This window comes from Theropithecus gelada, chromosome 15 (assembly GCF_003255815.1).
Source record: "Theropithecus gelada isolate Dixy chromosome 15, Tgel_1.0, whole genome shotgun sequence".
NCBI lineage: Eukaryota > Metazoa > Chordata > Mammalia > Primates > Cercopithecidae > Theropithecus > Theropithecus gelada.
Genome location: NC_037683.1, coordinates 73,287,739 through 73,312,082, shown reverse-complemented (window position 1 = coordinate 73,312,082; position 24,344 = coordinate 73,287,739). Strand labels below are relative to the sequence as shown.

The window sequence follows — 24,344 nt, the reverse complement described above, 5'->3', positions numbered from 1 at the left end:
AGGGTGAAACTATTCAGCTCCAGGACTTGCTCTGCCAAGTGAGAATGCAAGGCCAATCGGTTCAGACTGTTCAGGTTTTCAATAGCCACTAAAAATCCAGAGTTTCCTGTGGCATTTCCTCAGTTTTCAATTTGACTCAAAATTTTGTTGAAACTCAGTCCATGTCAAAAGAAGCTCTTCTGCAGTCCACATATGGCTAACTAGATTATGGCCTTTGTTTTAAAAGAACAAAACCTTCTTTCATCTGTGTGTATGTGAATTAGAATCAAGGAGTGTTGGGAGTGACAGATTGCAAGCTTGTATCCACAAGACAATGGACTAGATACTGCTTTGTGCTGGGGATATAAAGAAGTATGCTTCTTGCATGGTTCATCCCCTATGGGTTCATCTACCTCCCCTCTCTCTAACCTGATCCCTGAAAAATGAAGCCCAGGAGAGTTAAAGAACTCGATCAAGGTCATCATTATCAGCAGAACTGTAGCTGCATGAGGATTTGATCCCATACCATGTCCACTCTCATTTAGCACATTTCACATTACGCCATGCTGTCTCCCAAATCATTTAACATCCCTGGACAAGTGGTGACAGGTACATAAAGCTGGGTCTTTAAGACTGTTTGGGCTGTCTATGCAGCAAGACAGAGATCATAAACCATCCTCAGTTTGAGAAAAAGTGTCAATATAGGGACTTCACCTACGTCATCTGTTTCAATGATGGGGAAGAGGAAAAGAGGATGCAAAAGCACATCTGTATTTTCCAGGTACTTCTTGCCAAAATATCCTAAGTTTCCATTAAAACATGAACTAACGGTATGAATTTAAAATGTTAAAAACTGGAATGCCATTTGGCAGAATACTTTTTAGAACCTAATTTATGGTATTTTTGCTTTTCAAATGTCCTGCTCTAGTTTACTAAGTCAGTAAGGCTACTGAATGCTTCAAATGATTTTATTATCCATAGAAAAATATTTATGAAACACTTGCTCTATTTTCATACTTTTAAACTTTACATTAAATGCCAATAGGCACTATATAACTATTCTGCTAAGTAGAGTTTTTGAAGTCATTAATAACGATGGTATATCATTTAGATGATTTTTTTCTGTCACTATATATGTGTGTTTGTAATGACTCAGTAATAGTCTCTTCATGACTTTCCTTACTGACAAACTGTGATAAAGTATGGAGAATAGTTTGTGCTTATGGACCAAAGAGAAGCTAATTTTTTCATCAAATCAATTACCACAGTCTTAACAAAAGTAGACTTCTATGAGCTAACAGTCAGAAAGAGAAAATTAGTTCATTAAATATTTGTCATATTTTTAACATAATTTATGCACTATTTAGAATTCCCTGAATGAAATACAAATACTCTGCTATGTTTATTATTTGTATCACAAACTAATGATAAATTAAAGATAAAGAGAACATTGATTTGTAAGCTTCCTGATACAACGATAATGACAATTAGACTTGATTTGTGACTGGGGATCATTATTAAATGAGAGTCACCAAAAGTGCTCTTCTAGGTAAGTACTGAATGGCATAATTAAAATTCAAAATTTTTACTTGATTGCAGGAGTTTCTGTCCAGCCTGGGCAACCGAGGAAGACCCCATTTCTGCAAAAAAAAAAATTATTTAAATGAACTGGGCATGGTGGCACATGCCTGTGGTCCCGTTACTTGGGAGGTTGAGGTTGGAGGATTACTTGAGTGGGGAATGTTGAGGCTACAGTGAGCTATGATTGTGCCACTGCACTCAAGCCTGGGCAACAGAGCAAGATCCTGCCTCAAAACATTTAAAAAATTTTTTGTAAAATTCAATCCTAATGTAGACTTTCTCAAAATACAGAATTTGAACAAGCTGTTTCTTTGTATCAGAAATCTGGCACTTAGATTTAATGAATCATCGTTTTCAGAAAATAAAACAGAAAGAACACATTCGGTATTCTTAACCTAGGTCATATGCCTAAATTCCTTACGGTATAAAATAAAATATTTATGTATGAAGAAAGTATACATAAAAATGGATCTTGTTAGCATTGATCCAATTAATAGTATTAATAGATCAGAAGAGAGAGCTGAAGAGCTTTTTAAAGCTTATTCAGTTGCTGTGCAGACATTTCTGCTGCTGACACCATATTTCTGACTCGTTAACTTTTTATGAGTTTGTTTTTGTTTTTCACAGCCCATCAATCACCTACCATCCATGTATGCTTTAGGGCAAAACATACTAAGGTCATCCACGGAATGAAAACGAGGTCTTTATGTTGTAATATCTGATCATTGAGTTTTAAATCTCTTTTCCTAAAAGGTGCAAGCATAAACACTATAATTTTGGTTTTGTTTGCAGGTATTTTTGGGCCAGGGAGGAGGTATGAACAGGGACAGCAGACATTTTAACATTGAATGTGCAGGCACAGGGAAAGGTCGATGATTGGTGCACCACCAGTACTACCAGTAGCTCTTCCCTTACAACTTTCTTTGTACTGAAAAGAAAGTGAATTTCTCTAAGATCCTCAACCTCTAAATTTTCTTTGCTGGGAAAAAGAAGAAAAATGAACACATATTAGTGATTTGTTTTTTTTTAAAATATATATCAGCATCTTTTAATAATATTATATTTATCTTCATCATTTTGTCCAATTCTAGAGGCCATGGGCCAGAGGGGGTCAAACCTTCAGTAAAGGATTTTTACAATATTTCGAAAAGTCTGTAATTGGGTCTCTCTATCAAAATGGTAAATGTGCCTGCCCTAGGACCCTGCTATTATATTTCCAGGTGTCTGCCATGCAGAAATAGCAATGATGGTGTCAAAATATATGGGTTCAATACAGTAGTATCTGTAATAGCAAAAATGAGAAATAACTTAGCCTCCACTAATAGGGAACGAGTCAATACATTTTTATATCTACAGAACTGACTACCATCATTGCCATGGGCTGTTAAAAAGAAGATAAGACGTATTAATACACTCACTTGAAAAAGGTCAATTTTTATATAGTTAAATGTCACAACAGCAAATTGTGTGTGTATACATATACGACACACATACACACACACACTCCTCCCTACCTACTCTATATCATTTAAATAACTACATATACAAATTAAGTCTGGAACGATATACATGAAACTGTATATGGCAGATATTTCTGGAGACTACATTGGAGTAATGACAAAATATTTTAATGTTTATTTTAAATATGTCAAATAACAAAAGAAAAAAAGAAGTGGTGGGACGAAGAGTAATTTTTCTTCTCTAAAAGTGCTTTTATTGGCCCCTTTCCCACCATACAATTATAAAAATTTTCAAATGTACAAAAAGTTAAAGAGTAGTATAATGAACACCTAAATGGCCACAATCTATATGCAATAACTGTTAACAAACTTATTTTCTATTTTCCAAAATTTTCCCAATAAACGTGTTGCCTTTGAAATTAAAGAGAAGATGCTCTGGGAGGGACAGACTAAAATAATTTGGAAATTGTTTATAAAAGAAAGAAAGGGAAACCTTTCCTTCCAAATGAGGCTAACACAGTTCATTTTTGTTTAACAAGCAATATATCTATTAACCCATCCTAGTGCACACCCAGTTACTGCTGCTTACAGAGATGTATGGAGCTTAATGGACGTTTCCTTTAAATGCATCTTTTATAAGTGAGTATTTTCTTCCCTTCTTCCACAGACCTTAAAGACTTGTAAAACTTGATCAGCAGTTAATAATTCCAGTAAATTCCTCTACTACATCACCTCTCCCTTTTACTTATCTTGCCCATCTTATTCCATTATCTGTTAGAACTAATAAGTCAAACGTCAGCTAAATGATACCTTCCTATATACTTAAGTCCCCATTTTAATTTGGTAGTTATTGGTGAAACAACTGATGTTACTTAAATTGCCTGTTCCACACTAATTCTGGCTGACCTTGTATACTAGTAATCAATGATTTATTATTTAAATCATTATTCTCTGAAATGATGAGGTAGCTCATGCTGTCTCAAATATAACTTGGCTATACAATGCCATCTGAACTACAATAAGACAGATATTTACAATCGTGCAAAATACTTACAAGCTGAGGTGCCTGCTTTCAATTGTGAAAGCATGAGCTTCCCCAGCCTGTTCAGGTGCTTACATACAGTGCTTCACAGACTGACATGATTTTTTTTCATTGTAAAGGATACTTTAATAATGAAAGTGTGCAAGCACAAAAAATGATAAATATTCCTGTATATTTGTCCAGACTTACCATGTGAACCCATCACTTAAGTAACAGATTAGTCCTAACACTACACAGCATCCTGGAATCCTATCAGACTGTTTATCCTAAATCTAGTCCTAGTCCTAGAAAAACTACCATTTAGGGGGAGAAAAAAAATTTATTCAACAATTCCATATTGTCTCTGATGCAGCAATGGGTTAAGTCACAATTACATTATGCTCAATAAGAGAAAAATAAAATGGTTTTTCAGAACGGGCTGGGTTGGTGATTCTTTTTTCACTCATCTTAATGCTAAAAAGACCAAGAACTTTGTTGCCAATAATGGACTAGTGGGCTTCAGCCCTGAACTACCTCTAGCTGCCAGCAGCATCAGAGACTTCAGAATGAGAAGATACAGCAACTCCTTAAAGTGCTCCGTACAGATTCAAGTCCAAGCTACTTCTTTGGAAGGCTCTCAGCAGTGTCAGACAGTGACTTGATTCTCGTCTAAAAGTTTGAAAATGTGCTAAAGCAATGTTCCTCCCCACACTCTCCAACCTCACAAGGATGGTTATACTGACAAAAAAGCACGTTTCTCTGTCTTCTCTTTGTGCCTTAGCTGAGCAACAGTGGACGGAAATCTTAACTTTCTGACCCAACTGTGTTTGTGGTACTGCATTTAAGGGCACAGTTCTTTGACGTACTTAGATTGTTGGAATGCTATATTTATATGAAATTGGGAATAACAGGCAGAATTAAGGAAAAAAGGATCTGACTCCTTAAATCTAGATTCTCCAAAAGAATAAATAACTTAGAATATAAATGAATCTATCACTCACAAAATGATTTTTTTGAGAAAGTAGAATTTATGAAATCACTGAATGAAGCAATGTGCTTTCTTTACCTTCTGAAAGGCCTACTGAATTTCAAATTGTAATGTTTGTTTGCTATTTTATCCTTCACAATAAACCCATCAGAAGTGGAAATCAATTTGCCTTCGGGAACAAACTCTGTACTAGGTATTGGTTATATAAATCACAGCCATCTTATTTCGTTGAAAGACTTTTTTTTTTAACAGAAGATGTGGATTATTAATTCTCTACTTATGTATATTATTAGTAAGTATTTTCAAGTGTTATAATGTTTGGGGATAAGCAATTATACATTCATAGTAGATATAATATACTAAAAAGCCACATTTCAGATAGTGAAATGTAAATAATTTAAAAACCTAAAAATTAAGCATCATAGCACCTGTTATGCAACACCTAATAAAGGATTATTTTATTTCATTTTCCAAGAAAACCCTTGCTTCTTCGTGAAAAAGAGGAGACGAACAAGCACAAAAGGGTTATTGGGTTAATAACCCCACATTTTGCTCTCATCCTATTGACAAGTAATTAAGGTAATTCACAGCCACTGGCTAAAATCTATGCAGCCTGAAGCAAATGGTCACATCTCTATGAATTTCACATTAACAGCAGAGTCTATTTCCTTTGTAAAATGGTATAAATTTTCCAGACAGCAGGCCACACCATAGAGCTTGGATGGCAAATAAACAATTTCAACAAATCAAGCTTAAGTGAATTGCTTACCTGAGCTAAAGGGCATAATGTACTGCTTCCTGAGTGAACAGATGTGCCAGGATCTTAGGACAATTTCTCCTTTTCTAGTCTCCTCCTCTACTACAGCTCCTCTCTTATCTCATTTTGTCCACTTTATTCCCTCATCCATTTGAGATGATAAGTCTAACTTTAGTTAAATGACACCTTCCTTTATACTCAGGTCCCCATTTTAATTTCGTAAAGTCATTGGTGATACAAGAGATGTTACAACTGTAACATTCATTTTTCTTTCTGCTAGCTTATATAAAATTTAACAGATTCTCTCTATAAATGGATATAATCTTCCCAAATACATTGGGAAAATTAAATGGCCAATAGAATTCTTGAGTTTGGCCATATTTGCAAAATTACATCTGAAAGTGAAAAGTACTTGCAGCCAGAGGTCTCCTGGTTGAAGACATTCCTATTCTCTTAGCTGCAGTCACCAGCACCTGCTAATCACTCTCTCTACATAGTTCCCATTCTTGCTTTGTATTTATTTCTGGCAACATTTTCTGTTGGTGCTAGAGGAGGTGAGGCATAGCACTTTCATTGGCTCTCTTCTTTTGGGGTACCTTTGCCTTTCTGCTCAACCTTATACTGTATTTCTGCCTCTGGTGGAAGACCAACGTTGGTTCCAGCACAAATGACATTTATGTGAAAAACAGAGGAAGGAGGGGCAGTGCAGAGATAGTCGCAAGGTACTGAGAAATCTGATCCATTTTTCTATTTCCACAATATGTTGCTCTTTTAAAGGGTGATGAGGTAAGAAATGCAAAGAATCATGTAGCACATCATTTCTTCAGCTTTTGGGTCCTCTATACATTGAATTTGCCAAATTGAAAGGAATATAAATTCCTGGGTCCATTATTAAGAAGTTGCCTGTAGGCCAGGAGTGGTGGCTAATGCCTCTAATCCCAGCACTTTGGGAGGCTGAGGCAGATGAATTGCTGGAGCCCAGGAGTTGGAGCCCAGCTTGTGCAACACGGCCAAGCTCCATCTCCACAAAAAAACGAAAAAATTGGCTGGGTGTGGTGGCATGCCCTAGTATTCCCAGCTACCTGGGAAGCGGAGGTAGGGGGATCACCTGAGCCTGGGAGGTTGAGGCTGCAGTGAGCCATGATTTTGCTACTGCACTCCAGCCTGAACAATCAAGTGAGACCCTCTCTCAAAAAATCCATCAATCAAACAAACAATGAAAAACAAAAAGAAGTTGCCTATAGCCTGAAGTAGTCAGTATCCACCTATTTCAAAAAGCGCTGAACCAATGAAATTTACTACAGTAACTTAATTTATATGAAGTTGCCTTAATAAAGTACTGAGTAGGTGACTCAATATGATGCATCCAGAGGGCTACAATCTATCCTGGAAGATGACACAAGTTTGTTCAATCATCATGCACACGTTCCCGGTGCATGATGAAATAATTTTTTTTTAAGTCTAACCTCATATGAGTTAGAATTTTTTTTGAATACCAACATTATGATGATTGTATAGCCACACTGAAAATGCTAAACATTTCTTTCAATTGAAGAGTTACTAGTTACTATGGTATAGCTACATGTAAAAGAGAAAATATGCTGAACATAATAAACCACGTTCAAAATAATTCACTGTAAAATGTGTACTGTAATACATTTGCAGTGTATCATACTGTGAATCAGAACATCCATACGACACAAAGAAACTTGTCTACAATTTGTGGGACAACACTACAACCACATTTTAATCCCAAAGACTTCTTAGATTAGCTCTTCACTTTGTTCAGTATCATAACGTATTAAGATAGGGTCACTCGGTTTTATATTTTCAGCTCCCTCTGCCATTCATAATTTGCCATTCATTTGGTATACACATGCTTTAGTTGAATGAAAGCAAAAGAGATCTAGGCCTGAATAAACAATATTGTACTGAAGGCCCCTCAGCAGGAATAGTAGTGTTCCTCTGTTGAGGCACTTAATGTTCTTTATTTTAAGAAACAAGTATAATTTTTGTTATCCTCAGTCACTTTATGTTTCTCTCTAGTAAGAAGTGATCAGTGACATTTAGTAGAGGTAATATTTAAAAATATTTACCTCATTTTCCTACCTCCCTCCCTCCCTTTCTTCCTTCCTCTTTCAGAGTGCCATAAACACAAACAAAAAGGAAAATACAGAACAAATCTATGCTTTCCCATGGGGTGAAAGATGTGTACAGTCATCCATCCATTTACTCATTTATTCACTTGATAAGATAAGAAACTGAATTCTTTCCAGATTGGTGTCATTGGAAATAATATAAACAATACTCACGCCCATAAAAATGATAGATATTATTATAAAGACTACAGTTCTTCCAAAATTTGAAGGAGAACCACATTTCTTTTTCTTCCCCACCCCATTTTAGGTTTGCATAAAGAACTTAATTTTCTTTCAGACTTTTGCTTGGGCAAGCCTCCATAATAGTAAAATAAAAGAGCAGGATGAACAAAATGGTTCAAAATAAAGTGATACCTTCAACTCTTTTTTTTTTTTTTTTAAGACAGAGTCTTACTCTGTCACTCAGGCTGGAGTGCAGTGGCGAGATCTCTGCTCACTGCAAGCTCCGCCTCCCGGGTTCACGACATTCTCCTGCATCAGCCTCCGGAGTAGCTGGGACTACAGGCGCCCGCCGCCACGCCCGGTTAATTTTTTGTATTTTTATTACAGACGGGGTTTCACCATGTTAGCCAGGGTGGTCTCGATCTCCTGATCTCGTGATCCGCCCCCTTCGGCCTCCCAAACTGCTGGCATTACAGGCGTGAGCCATCGCGCTGGGCCTCAACTCTTAATATCAATTGAGCTATACAAACTTCTGGTAAAGACTGTGTGTGGATTAGATGTGTGGCGGTTCTTACCTGGTGTTTGAAAGTTAAGGCGCCTCAGTTCTACGGGGTCTGTTGGGTGGTGTGAAGGGATCTCCTTACTGTTCGGTATGCTGCTTTTTCTAGAGTCGGACTCTGCCCTCTTCCTATAGGGGGGAAATAGAAGTTTAAGAAGAAAACAAAAATCAATGGAAACAGATAAAAAAGCAGAGAGCTGCACCTGCACTCCCCCCCACCTCCCAAGTTTTCGGGTTTACAACATTTTAACCCAGCTGACTTGTGACCCAGTTCAGGTTGCTTTTCTTCCCTTGGCCTAATTGTTCTCTCAGGTCTAAAATTTTTGTTTAAGTGGATGATCTCGAAGTCCTGCTTCAACTGTATGATTAAATAATTCAGCAACTCTGCCTTTTGGCTTCAAGGGGATCTTGGTGAGATACACATGGACCCTTATCGAGCAATTCTCTTATCTACTAGCTCTATTTGTGAGGAACAGGAGAGGATACCCCTGAGTCGCCAATACTAAGACTGTTGTTACCGCAGAGAAACTACCTGAGCTTAAGCTGAAGAGCTAAATCTGTCCACCTTTGCCCTAAGTATATATAAGTGGTGACTACAGCGAGGAGATGCCTTAGATTTTCCCATACGGTAGGTAAATACAAGTGCATTTTTAAGATGCCAAGTTATCCTAATACCTAGGAGAATCGGGACCAGGTTAAACAAACCTCCCCTTTCTCTTTCAAATGTGAAGGAAAAAAAATAGTGTTAGCTGTTAACAGTACTAAGCTGTGATTAATATTTTGTTAATGAAAGGTTCATAGAAAGATGAGAGAAAAAGTAATTTCACCTGGTGGGTAGATCAGCTCTCCTGATAATCATTCAAGGTGCCATTGACAGTGCCTTGTTATAAATGTGATTCTTCACACAATACATTTTAACTTTGTTTTAAAAGCTATCTACTAGCTTTATTATCCCCATTTAAGCTCTCATTATGTAATTTTAACTAATTTCTAAGCAAGAAATGTCAGATCTGTATATAAGATTTCTTTATCCAATAAAAAAAATTAATCACAGAGTCATAACTACCTTCTTCCAGCTTGAATTAGATTAAAAACCCATTTAATCAACAGAAGCCATTTTCAAATAGTGCTTTTTTTCCCAAATACTAATGCCTGCAATCTCTATGCCGGAGTCACAATCCCAGTATCTCACCGCTGCTCAAAGCAAAGGCATTTTCATTTGGGGGAAACAGGTACTGCACAGTTTAGGAACTTTCCTCTGTTCGATGTGACTGTGGTACAGCTCATTAGTGTTGCTGTGGCAATGGGCTCTCATTCAATGCCACCCAGGTCGTTCTATGGTTAGCCATAGGACTCCTGCTAAATAGCCTTTCTTCCCATTTCTGCTCATCTGTATGAAATAAAACTAACCAGGTGATGAAGAGAAGACTGATACAAAGGGAAAGTGCACATGATTTGCTCAAGTGCAACGCCTTTGACGAAACATCCTTGATGGAATACATTTTCATGGCTCAGTCCTATTAGACATGTTGCTTTCTCGGTACCTTAGAGTAACCTGCCTCAGGATTTCCTCTTTCTATCTAAAAGTGTCAGATACAGCCTTGGGACAAAATGTACTGCCAAACCATTCCACCAATCAGAGGTGAGCAGTATTCTGAGACCTGCCAAGGCACTGGCAGCTCCAGTTCTATGGAGTAGAAAAGAAGAAAAGAAAGAGAAGAGACAAAAGGCTAGTGAAAAAGATATGAGGAGGAAGAAAAAGACAGGCTCAGAAGATCATGTGAAAGGAGGACATGATGACCAGTTTCAGAGTAGGCAATGTCACTGTGTCTATGCTATGAGTCTTCACCTCACCACACTAAGAGATTCCTTTTACCACTGAAGATGCAAAATCAAAATGGGTTAATGAAACATGACTGGGAGCAGCCAGCCAGTCAATTCGACGTGAAACATGTGGTTGGTCTTCTCATTTCAAATAATACCAATGGCCCTTCTCATCTTTTGATCATTTTGCGTTAAGCTGGCACAGATGCATTTCTTTACTAATGTGTCAGGCACTATGACAAAAATTTAGATTTTTCTCTCTTCCCAACGTGGCTCTGCCATTCTTGCAAGATTATGGAAACCAGAATTAGAAATATCTATCCGGGCAAGAAAATTACTTTACTCTTACAGGTATTGTAGGGTAACCTCCTTATCTTCTTTTTCCCTGCGGCTGGGGTGAGTGACACTGAGCTGGAGGGATAGAAAAGAAAACTCTCTAAAGTAATTTAGTCAATTTCTCTGGTTCCAGGAAAGTTAGGAATTACATCTTGTTGCAAAGATGTTGAGTCTCAGAAAACTCAAGACATAGGACTAAAATTACAATTCACAATTTTAATGAACAGGGAGGGATTTACTGACATTTAATAACTAACTTCTCTTTCATTGTCTATTCAAATGAAATTATTTCCAAGACCTCAGTCTCCTGAAATCCAAGCCAAATAGAAAACCAGTTGCTTAAATGTATTTTGCTTAGTTTTGTTTCAATGATCACAACATGGACAATTCTGGCTGTCCACATTCTTATCACATTATTTTTAAACACCTATTATGTGAGGTGCTAGAATGATTGTTTTCTAACACAGAACACATTTCTAGGAAAGATGAGGAAGATGAAGAGTTTGGTCATCATTGCTAATAATACCAAAGAGTTTTAAAACATTCTCACAAAATATTAAAAGACATATAATGGTCTAAATTAGGCCCAACATGAATGTAAGTAGTAACATTTTTCCTGATAAATTTCAGAGGTCTCATCATTCTCATTTTCAGTTTGAAAAATGGAAAGAATAATGACTACAAACAGATTCTAAATTTTGCCTTGCTATACTATGTATTTTTTCTATTAAGACTATAAAATGTTAGTGTAAGTTTATTTCTTGCAATGAGAAGTATCTACTATGTGGAGGAGTTATGTAGGTGAAAAGGAAATGGAAGATCACTTGAAATTTTGGATCTATCAGAAACTGCTAATACTATACAAGCATGCAGTTGTTTGGCATGTGGGTAATACACAACACAAATGCCACTCTGGTCTATGGGGCATTTGCTTTCTCCTAGGGTCCCATCTAACGGGGAAGAAAAAATTAGGCTCCCAGCCAGGGGGGAAGAAATAACAGGCAAGTTGAGTGAAAGATCATATTTATGGTCCTGAAACAAAGATATACAGAGATGTGAGCAGAGCTTTTTGAAAGAAAGGTATACTTGTTAGAAATATCTACTATCAATATTCAAGTAAATCAATCCAAATACTTGTTTCTGATAACATGAAGAATGTAATCCCAACTCTGCCACTATTGGTATGTGTCAACTACAAATTTTCTTTTCAGTTTCTTTATGTATAAAACAGAGGGAGATTAGAAGATGATGTCTAAATTTTGGCTCAACTCTCTCATTTTAATAGAGAAAGGAAGCGTTGATTAAGTTGTAAAATGGGAAAAGTGTTATGATGAAAGGTACAGAGTCTCTCGCTCTGTCGCCCAGGCTGGAGTGCAGTGGCATGATCTTGGCTCACTGCAAGCTATGCCTCCCGGGTTCATGCCACTCTCCTGCCTCAGCCTCCCAAGTAGCTGGGACTACAGGCGCCCGCCACCATCCCTGGCTAATTTTTTGTATTTTTTAGTAGAGATGGGGTTTCACCATGTTAGCCAGGATGGTCTTGCTCTCCTGACCTCGTGATCTGCCCACCTCGGCCTCCCAAAGTGCTGGGATTACAGGCATGAGCCACCACACCCGGCCGATGAAAGGTAGTATTTTAAGTGAGTTTAAAGTGTTTCGTCTTTTGGCTGAATAACAAAAACAAAAACAAAAACAAAACAAAAAAACACACACTATTCTGCATGGGTTTTTCTGCTGGATAAATGGACGCTAGAGATGTCCACACAAAAAAGACACCCTCATAGAGGTTTAAAAATTCTTATCATTGAACATGAGGCTTGCTGACCAATGTAAAGTGATTTTAGTGTAAATAATGCAGCAATAGTTCTCAAACTTCAGTATGCATCAGGATCACCTGGGGAGACTTGTTAAAATACAGCCTGGTGGGTCAATGCCTAGACTTTCTGATTTTGTAGGTCTGAGGTGGGGCCCGAGGATGTGTATTTCTATCAAGTTCCCTGGTGATGCTGGTGCTATGGCTGCTGGTCCAGAGGCCACTCAATGGAATCCACTGGAATATGGCACCGGGAGAAAGGTAGGTGATCTTTGAGATGTTTTTTGTAGTTTGATTTTTATCAGGAATTTATATATATGTTATATGCATATTTATACATAAGTGTATATGAATATATAGATATGAGTTAGAAAGCTAGAAGGTTAGTTTGGATTAATCATTCAATAACCACATAGCATATTTTAGCTATTATTATTGCTATTATTATTCCAGACTGGGAGACATGGATAATAATTTTGAATTAGGGAAGAGTTCTCACTAAGGCACTGTCATCAATATTTGCAGGGTGTGAAAATGCTAATATCATTAGGTGATCTGTAGTCAAACTTGAAAACTAATCTTTGGTAAAAACAAAACAAAACAAAACAAAACAGTTTATGAGACACCTCACATTTCTGCCCTGTAAACACATCAACACACACAAATGCCCATTTTAATCTTGACCACAAACAAAACTCAGATATTGGTTTGTGTACTATCTTTTAAACTTCGCCTTTAATCTGTTTTTTTCTTCTTTTATAAACAAAATATTTATCTTCCCCAGAATCATTTTAATGAAGTCACTGTGTATATGTAGGCTTTGCCCGTCTTCCACGTGCCAGGTATCATCTTTTGTATGCAGCCCCGCCCTCCCCTCTTCAACAACTCCGAAGTCTACCAGTTTATTTTTTTTCTTACTGAACATGAAAGGGGTTTGTTCTCTATTCCTCACCTGTCGGGTTTACTGCTCCATTTTAATGCAGCAAAAAAAGGAAAAAGAAAGGCTAAATGTTAGTTGGCCAATGGTAACAAGGATAACCATGACAACCAAGATTTAAGAAATAGTGTTCACAAGTAAAGACACACAACTGACATACATTCGGAAGCGACAGCGAATCAAAATATTTATGGACCTCTGATTATGAACTAAACAGAGCTCTGACATGAAGTTACATCACTGAATACACAGTGTGTGTGTGCGTGTGTGTGTGTGTGTGAACGACACATGCACTTTTATCCATCACCTATAAAATAATGCCACAATTAATTATATTCCAGGAAGTGTTTGATAGTGGAGAGATAATTTGATTTTTTAAAAACATGCTATGAGAAAACTAGTAATGTATTCAATGGGAATACAGCATCATTCCGCAAAAGAAATTCATTCATTTAAAATAAAAAGCCTTCAATTAAGAGGTATGTCATTCCTTTCATATTAAATATATACAAACTGTATTGAACTATACAGAAATTTGCACAATTGAATACTATACCAAAAGGTAATAAGGTGGCAGAAATTATTTCTTCAAATACCTCTCGCCACATCTTTTTTCCAATGAAGGATTAACCGCATCTTCAGTTTAGGAAAATATAATACTCATCATTATAAATCTATTCATGGCCCATTTATACGGTTGGGCTCATCCAGAAAAACATTTTATTACCAGCCATTGACAGAATATGTATTTTCCTAGTCTGTGGTGCTGTCTGTGAACACAACTAGTTCATGCTTATAGCTCCTTTCACCTGTGATATTATGCTGATTGTTTAAATAACCGTATTATTTCTGCAGCATATAACCTTTTCCTGAAAACAATTAATCTAAAAATCTTCACTTTGAGGCAAATTGCAAAGTTTTCAGTGAGTTCCCAATTGCAAAATAAAGGTACTAAGTTCTTCTTGATGCAATGAAATATATACCCAAGTGGCTGGAATATCTGGCCCTGTGAGACAATTCAATCCATCTCTTTTCAAAAATAAAACATCCACATTTAAATTGCACAAACACACACATACAAAGTAAATGATGAAAATGATATCAAACACATTGGTTAATTCTTCTTATTCTTAATTTTAAAGTGATTTACTTAGTGTGCCAGGTTAAAAAAAAATTCTACATAAATGTTTCCAATTTGCTCACTTTTTTAAATCAATGACTTTATCAGGGAATCAGCTGTAGAAAAATCTATGCCTCAGGATGGAAAACCACCTAGTGAATTATCAGTTCTGTGGATTAAAAGGCTGCTTGAGTATTCATATGCACAAATGCATAGTTCTAGATAAAGGTCAGCCTCACCATACACCTGGGTACATATGTGGTACAAATATCTAAGTTTGAAAGCTTTCACAATTGGTAAATTTAAATTACAGGCCAAGGATTTTATTGCAACTCTTGCCAGCCAAAATAAAGGTGATACTGAGTGATGGAGTCAACACATAGAAGGAATTGAGTTTGTTTAATACTGTTTGACTTGTATACATTTAATTATTCAATATTTTTGTGTGCCAGGCACTCTACTAGGCAGTAGGAACACAATAATGAATGAGACAGAGTCCTTGACCCGCAGTTTACTGGAGGCAGAGTGCCAAGAAAAGGGGAATTGACAGTAATGCAGTAGGTTCTATAATAGACAGGTAGAAAGTAGTTTAAGAGTCTCGGAAAAGCGATCCTAAGGTAGCCCGAACTGCTAGAGGGGAGGAGAAGAGAGGATAGAAGATGAGGCAAGCACCCAGAAAGCCTTGATTAAGTAGGTAGCATCCTAGCTTACTTCCAAAAGAAGAGTTGGAGTTATCCAAGCCAAAAGGAGTGGCAGGGGAGTGACAGGAAAGGCATTCCTAACCTAAGGAGGGCCTACTCAGAAGCCAGAAAGCAGAGTCAACCAGCAGCTTCCGGTATGGTTGGGTGTGGCCACACATTTCTTCATAGCATCTCAAAATATTCTGGACTGCATTTCTTTCTTTGATGAGGGCTTGGAACAGTATGGAGGGTTGATACAGAAAGAGAAGACTAAAGACACAAAGCTTGCAGAGAGACAGTGTTGGAGCTGGAAAAGGCTGGAGAAACTGAAGCCTATATTTTAGTCTCCTCTAGCTCATGGTTTCCACATCCTGAGATGGGGAAGAAAAAACAGTGTGCAAGCAGGCTAGATTATTACCATTCAAGGATGTTAATTTTGCCTAAAGTATGTCTCAGACTTCTAAGACCACCTGATCTACACTTTATTTGATTCCATAGTAGGTAATAAACACTTTTCATCCATCTTGAAATGCTTTTCCATAGAGGTAAGGTTAACAGTTTATTTTTAAATGTTTATTTTCTATATAAATAATTCTTGGACAGTTCTGGAAAAAAGTCTGAAAAGCCTTACATATGTAACAGATATACAGAATACGAACTTTCAATTGCCTTGTGGATTTTTTGTCGGAGTAGATGGACATGCAATACCAATAGTATTACCTGGTGTTTAATGTTTTCAGATTATAGAACATTATATTAAAAAGGTCTAATTATCTGGTCCACCCACTAACTTTGTAATGAAGGCTAGGTTCAGAGTGTTGGCATGAATTTCTACCCCATGCAACCAGCTAGTCACAGAACTGGGACTTGGAAACTCAGGTTTCCTGGCTCTTCAGTCCAGTACTGGTCCGAACATTGCTACTACCTTATCTCTGTAATGTGTACTTTAAGCCATGGCCCATATCATATTTTCTAAAAATTACAGTACAAGAAAATTTATAACATTAAAGATATATCAAATATATTTTAATTTTCTGATGATTCAGAGGGCATTTTAGGGATCTTACAAAGCCCTGGTGATATTTTTTGTTACTGATGATCAATGTAGTATAGGTGTACAGATTACTAGATTAAAAACAAAAGTTAAATGAACAGAATGCCAGATCAAATAGTGTGCCATTTCCACATGAATAGATCTAATAGGAATAAGTCTCAAAGTCTCCTCAGACATCTGGGTAAAATATACTTCTTTATATGATAAAACTATCTGTAGCTACAGACCTATTGCTAATGCAAGCATCTTAGAAGCAGAGATACATGATAAAGTGGATGATCAATATAATGTGAGTTAACAACGTTTTATTCTTATTCTCTTCTCAAAGCATTATTTGCATATGGGAAGTAAACTATTCTGACAATAATAATAATAATGATACTTTCAATTCTGAGTCATTACCAATGACCTGTATATAAACTGAAAGGCACCTAAAAAGAGGGAATGGAGTATTTATTACGTAATTAACTTTGCTCAGGATCCAAGCTATAAAAGACACTATTCATTGGGTACAGAAGATTTCCTTTTGAACTGCCTCATGATAATCAAGAAGGACATTGTTGGGTCTACTTGAATTTCAAGTCAGGAATGTTCTTTACTGCTGAAGCAAGCATTTCTATTTCAGAAACGCTTCATGGGCCTTCAGATGGTTAGCTAAATATACTTAGCATTCGAGGATGTGTGCATTTCCCAACAATTGCATTAGACGATGCTTACATAGGCCCACACTAAAATGCTACTCTATTTTAACAGAGTCATAAAACCTTTAAATACGATACTTCTTTTTGTGGGATTAGGAAAAATAATAAGTGAGTTGATTTTTTGTCACTTGCAGATGAAGAAAGAAAATAATTATCTTTTAAAAATTATTAGGGTTACAATCATATTTCGTCAAATTTACATAACTGATTCACAAATACCACATACATCTGTTACTATATGACTTAATGATAGCTATGTATATCCAAATAAAACATAACTTAAAAAATAAGGCATTAATTTTTCCCATTTCAAATCATCACAAAATGGCATGTGATATGGTCTAGAAATACACCTGTCAACAAGCATTTGTTTTTTGACCCGACTCCCATAGTAGTATGTGACCACCTAAGTAAATATTTCCCAGAAAACAATTAGAATTATACTACTGCTTTTTATTATTGAATTCTCTTCCGGAAAAAAGTGCAGCGTACAGACAGCAAAGGGCACCAGTTCCTGCTTGGACTCAAACAGAGTCTGTGATTACTCACGGGGCAGGTGGGTGCCTCAGGCTTCCTGCCCTTATCTCTTACATGGAGAGAGGTGATAAAATACAACGAGTTCCTTAAGATACATGCTTATAGATACAGATTGGAATGGAAGATTCAAATCATCAAATGAGAGGAGATTTTGGCTTTCTATCACTTGCTTTATCAGCTATTTTACAGCATGGATAATTGAATGATGGCAGTGTTCACACACAAAAAAATAATGATGGATATTTCTTTCATTCTTTATAACTCTAAAATAGGATAGGCAATTTAATGGGTTATGGTTATGAACTTCTTTCATTTGTCCTTTATTTTCTCAACCCTCTCTTAATGCTGGAATAAAATGAAATGGAGCCTTTTAAAAACAAGTTTTTCAAAGGAGAAGTGTTCTGAAGGAGTTTCTTTTTTTAAGAGTCAAGATAAGAGGTTATGGGGGAAAAACGCTATTCCAGGGACAGAAGAGCAAGGGAGTGAGGGTGAAAATAATTAATATAAACCCCCAAAAGGGAGCTAGATGGGTAGGAAAAAGAGTGAATGGAAATGAGATTATCAGATTAAGCATGTAAGCAAGAATCAAAATGAAGATACTCTTTTTAGATTTTGAAGGCCAAGGTTATAGGGACAGGGAGAGAGAAGCTATCTTGCAGTAGAGGCATGAGATCACCTTCACAGTAGCATTTCAAAATATAACACACCACAAGGAAAATGAGAACATGGATTAAAGTTTTATGAAAATAAAATTTGGACTGGAAAAAAGTAAAAATCTATATAAAGGGAAGTAATTTTGAATTTAGTCATTTTAAATGTTTAAGAAAGGATATTATATGCTACTTTTTATAAGTTCATATTTATATTATAATTATAATCTGAAGACAGAAAGAATTTATAAGAACAATTACTAATGTTCTCTAACTGATCGGCCAGTGACCTAGGGGAAAAAATCTTATTAGAGATTAGATGTTAGAGGTAGAAATAAAATGGAAAAAGAGTGGCATATCAGAAAAATGTGGGTAGATATAGATTTGCATTCTAATTGTAGTCAAAGACACTACTCAAATCAACACATGGGCATAGTAAGACTCAGATTATATTTTTTAAAAAAGGAATATGGTACCTTGGCATCCCTTTTTGGATACATACACGAATTCACCAGTGAAGATGTGGAATAAGAGTTAGAAGAAAAATTGGGAGACGATTCATTCTCCACCCCTCTCTTTTTGTTTCCCTTCCTTAATCCTTAATTTTCATGTGCTTTTGCCAAATTTTGAGAAATAGCCACAGGGAGCTATCTCAACGCTTGTGCAAATTAGATTTATGATATGTACAAATTGTAAAATCATGATAATGTTTCAAAAAACATGTTGAAATTGAGCAATTATCTAAAACAATCAAATGAAAGCTTGCATGGAATTATTTACTTGTGAATGCACTAATGCCTCAATTGTTATGAAAAGTGCTTATCTGCATAAAGCAGCTCAGAAGATTGGAGGCCGGAATAGATGCATGTTGGACAACAGAAGTCTATACCAAAACTGAATAAGATTCCAAATAGTACAGTCTTTACATTTTGATCTTACTGTAATGTAAACACTTTTCCAAAAATAACTGAAATGGCACTGAAGTATTTCTACTAAAATCAACCACCAAAGGACCATAGAACAATGATCAAGTCTTCAAAAATAAGGCAGCCTCTAAAATTGCAACAGAAATATTGGGTAAACCTACCTTTTATAAAGAAGAATAGCAATGACAATGCAGATGATAAAGACCACTGCAAGGACAGGGCCTACAACCCAGATCAAGCCTTCTTCTTCATCCGTGATTGGCTGTGGATCCAGATCCATTGACACCACGGGGTCGGAGTAAGGGCTGGTTGCATACATCTTCTGAGGAAAAGCAGAGTCTATTTCAGTGATAAAATAATGACTTTCTACAGAGTACCTTTAACATCAGAAGAAGCAAAAAATCGAGGAAATAGTGAATTTAATGAAAAGTGTGTGAAGCAACATCAGCAAAATAGAGGGGAGGGGAGAGGAGAATAAAGAAAAGAAAGGAAGGAAGAGGTTTTGTAAATACAAATTTCCTTATAGAGTGAAATACTTTATAATAAAGTAATTTTGATAGTACAAATTACTTCATAGACACTTTTTCATTGGGCTCTCTATATGGCGTATTAAATGATCCTATGAAGCGTAAAGTACCAGTAATTAACCAGTTGCAAAATGTTTACTGAACATTTACATTGGGCCAAAGTGTTAGATGCTATGTGAAAATCAAGAGAAAAATTAGAGTTCCAGCCCGCAAGGCATTATCATACAGTTAAGGAGACCAAAGTACATATTTACGTTCAAAAATAAGTCAGTATTTAATTAAATGTGAATGTCGGTAGTCGTTAGTACTACTGTGCTTCTTAGTGCTTGGTACTACTTAATACTACTGCATATTAGTTAGGAAATGGAAACCAAACAATGAACAAATAAAGTCTACAATTTCAAAAGGGAATTCCATAGTTCAAATTACAGATGTGAGATATACAAAATTGATGACATGGCTTTATAAAATATAGAATTTTTAGAACTTAAAAGAATTTAGCAGTTCTCATTTAATTTTATTACAGTTATTGCTCAGAGACTGGTATGTCTGTTCTCAACAGACAATTGATAATATATGTTTCAAAAATACAGTTACTTGGAGAAAAAATGGACTAAATATCGATGATTTTTATTTCTATGATATCCTATCCCATTTAGTTCTGTCCTATTTTAGCCTATATTAGGAAAACATCTTGACTCTACCTGCCCCCTTCAAGTCCTTATCTTCTACTTTCCAATCCAACAGAAACTAATCCATATCCACTAACTGCTCTGCTTCTACTACTCACTCCTCATCTCTTCTCACTCCAACAACACCACTGGTCCTTTTTTTTTTTTTTCATTTGCCAAATCTAATTGCCTTTATTTACTCTTTACCTTTCCAGACAACTTTTCCAGATTTGCCACAGTGGATCAAGCCTTTTTTAAAATTTTTATCTCTGGCTCTCTTAATTTTGTACTAAACCAGTCCTGTCCTCATCTTTCCAACTGCTCATGCCCTGCTGAGTTAATTGCCTCTGACTCCATCCTATAGACCAACATTCTTTAAAAAAAAAAAAAAATTATAGAGATGGGGTCTCACCATGTTTCCCAGGCTGGTCTCGAACTCCTGGTCTCAAACAATCCTCCAGCCTTGGCCTCCCAAAGTTCTGAGATTATAGGTGTGAGACACTGTGGCTGGCCCTGAACACAAGTTCTTAAGTTCTATTCTCTACTAGCATCTCTTATCCTCTCTTATCTGGCAAGGTTAGCCCAAGCTTTAACTCTCAACTTCCATGCAGAATATGTCTCTTCATTAATGTTCCTAAACTCAGATACTCTCTGAAATCCCAGATCTTCATTTCCAATCATTTCTAGAGACCCCCTACATATATGTTCAAATTAAGTATGAATTTAATTTTTTCCAGATACTACTTCCCTTCCTCTTGACTTCCCAAATTCTCTCATCCTCTCAGTATCTAGGAATGGATACTGATTTTACCTTATAGAAACAGGAATAGACTGGAAACACTGATTTTAGCTTATCAGTGACCCCCAGGTCCATCTGCTCTCCTTCTAGTCTCACTTTTCTTTAGGACCTTACTTATGTGCTCCTAACCATACCAAGTTTCTTCCTTCCTCTAATAGTCTCCACTGCTGCTAGAGGTATCATCCTAAACTGCAACTATAAAGCCTTCAAGAGGCTCTCTTGTGATTCCCAAATAAAACATAGATAACTTAGCACGATTCTCAAGGGCATCCACAATTTTACTGTAAACTTGCTTACAACACACAACACATTCCATCACAGTGGGCTTCTTGCTACTACTCCCTAAATGCTCTATTCTTGCTCCTCAACTCCCTCACAAGTTCCACAACATTTAGCTCCTGAAATTGAACAACAACTCTCCAGGCCCCCACTTGAATACTGCCTCCAGTGAAACCACCCCTTTTTAAATGACTGGCAGTGATCGGTCATTCCCCTCTAAAAAAAAAAAAAAAAAAAAGGTACAAATAATACAGTTAAATTTTTATTTAGTCCTTATTTTTTTTGTGTGTTTGTTTTTAATGGCACTTACCAAACTCTATTTTGGCTTTTTATTTGTATACATACTTCATTTTCTTTGGTGAAACTACAAACTCCTAGAAGGCAGGGATTTATATATTTTTTGTGTTTATATGCTTAAAGCAGCTAGCACTGAACCTTGTACTTAGTGGGTTCTCAACAAATCTTGGCTGAATAAGACAAAAAATGTTCATCTTTTCAAATGACTGAAACTGTCAAGACATCAGTATATATGCTCATTTTTCATGATCAGTACATATTTTTAAATGTTTTAACCTGCATCTTTAAAAAATTTAGTTTATGGCATCTATTCTGAATTTAAGTACAATGAGCTCGGCCATCAAGCAGGAGAACAGATGTCCCACTGAATGCTTGTATACTACTCTTCTTTCTCATTTTCGTCATTCTGCCCAGGAAACAGACTGACTAGATTTTCAGATTTTCTAATGCATTAAAAGAAGATGGAATCCCAGTATGTATGTCCAAGCCTCTCAGAGGCAGCAAAAAAAAAAAAAAAAAAGGATGTATATGGTATAAGGATTGACACAAAGGACTTGGCAAAGAACTATGTATTTAAGTAACATGATTCTTTATATCATTGTTTTGGTTTATACGATACCCACTCCATTTTGTAGGCAATGCTAAAATAGTTTGGTAGACAGAACTAGGCAAAACTGCCCGATTTGAAATTCTTTACCAAGAACCTTTAAGATAATAATCATGGTCCATTGAGATGGAAGTCTAAGCACAGGTTTTCCCAAAGAACATAGATTTCCAACCCATTCAAGAAACAGAGATGTATGAAAATGAAAAGAAAACGAAGTCATAAAATGATACCAGCCTCATGAAAAATATAATTTCTTATGTATGGGAGTAAGAGAAGAGATTAAATTTTGGATCATTCCAAACCAGTAATCTGACATTCTTAATGTGAGACAATAGATTAGGGGATAGCTTGTGTCTTTGAGAGGGAGGGAAAAGCGTTTTCTCTTTGCAAATTACCAGTCTACCCTTGGAACATTGTTATAATCTGTTACGGAAATTTGAGGCTTACAAAAAGGCTTTATTGTTGCAAAACAACTCTAGCTGGATACAAGTCTCTTCCAGGCCTGAAAATATTTATGATATATAAAGGAAATAAATATCATATATATTTGGAAGCAATACTGAGAAAGATGACAGAATAAAGGGGCAACTTCATTAACACATGTAAAAAAAATCTTAATTCTATAATTAATAAGCAGATGACATACTAAAGAAAGGGGCAGACTCTTTATCAGTTGTGACATATTTAGACACTAGCGGAAGACATCAGAAACCAGAGTGTGTAGTTCAGTGGTTCAGTCTGCAAGATCGAATGAGATTCCTCTCCTTTGCTAGATTCTCTGATCTACCTCAATGCTCTAAGTGTGCTTTTTGAAACATTCCTAGAGCTATTAAAAGAAAATTCCTCTCAAATATTTAAAAGTCATTTTTGAATAAAAGAAAAAGATGATTTCTTAACATTTCATTCCCTTGATGTTCTGCCTTAAAACTTTCAACTAGAAAGAGAAAGCATATCTGTACATTAAAATTCCAGGAAGGCCATCACTTTGTTTTCAAATGACATTCTGAGCACAAAGGTAAACCAGGCAGAGGGGCTGCCTTTGTGTTTTGATTTTCCACGGGATAATTCTTTCAGTCACTCGAAGAGAGGCCCCACTGTATACCCTAACACCTGATGTGGAGAAATCTTTGATACATCATGAGCTGCTTCTATTCAGGAAATGACTGGCTCAGAGTTATCACACCTGTCATATATAGACACCGATTACATAAATGAAGTTTAGAATATGTATATTAAATGTTCATGTGAACTGCCACTTCAAAATTCACCCCCTTCCTATCTACAATATCTCTCCCCCGCCTTTTTTTTAAATATTCAAAGCAACTGAAACATAAAATGACATATAAGCAAGATGGATTACATAACAGAAGAAAATTCATTATTTAGAATACCTTAAGAATGCTCTCTTTTATTAAATTATTTTATAACTTTCTCAGCTGTTCACTGATAAAGTCACTCATAAATCTCTAGAATTAAAGAAGCTGTTGTATTTGCCTCTTTCTAGATAGACCTTCCTCATGAATCTAGGTAGAGGCACTGTAGTCTCACTTGGCAAATATAGGAGAATAAATACAATCACCCCCAAAGCCAATATTTTCAGAAATATGCCATGTTGAATGGCTGAGCTTGTGAGTTCCCATTGCAATCACAGGGGCTAATGTAAATCAGGTATTATGCAAGATGAGAGCAGTCTCCTTTTCTTGACAGCAGTCATTTTGAAAGGATGAGGGAAGGAGATTGTGAGCAATGCTGGTTCTAACACGATAATATTTGTGTTACATCAAAAGGTATCAGGAACTATGTCCTATTGGTCTGGAACTTCACAAAGTAGAGGGCCACGTAAATTTCCTTCATCAGAGACACAGTCTCATTTGTAATTCAGTCTTGGGGAGTATATTCAGCAATGTCCAAAGAGTCGGC

General features: G+C 36.3%; 1 protein-coding gene across 1 annotated transcript in view; it reads right to left on the bottom strand.

Annotated features, from left to right (window-relative positions):
- The window catches only part of PTPRD (protein tyrosine phosphatase, receptor type D), a 550,091-nt gene that overhangs the window by 127,613 nt on the left and 398,134 nt on the right, over positions 1-24,344 (bottom strand). The window contains exons 22-24 of the mRNA XM_025359514.1: positions 19,406-19,563; positions 13,592-13,603; positions 8,683-8,795 (exon numbers count right to left, since the gene is read on the bottom strand). Coding sequence (XP_025215299.1) covers positions 8,683-8,795; positions 13,592-13,603; positions 19,406-19,563 — 283 coding nt within the window. The remainder of the gene's footprint in view (positions 1-8,682; positions 8,796-13,591; positions 13,604-19,405; positions 19,564-24,344) is intronic.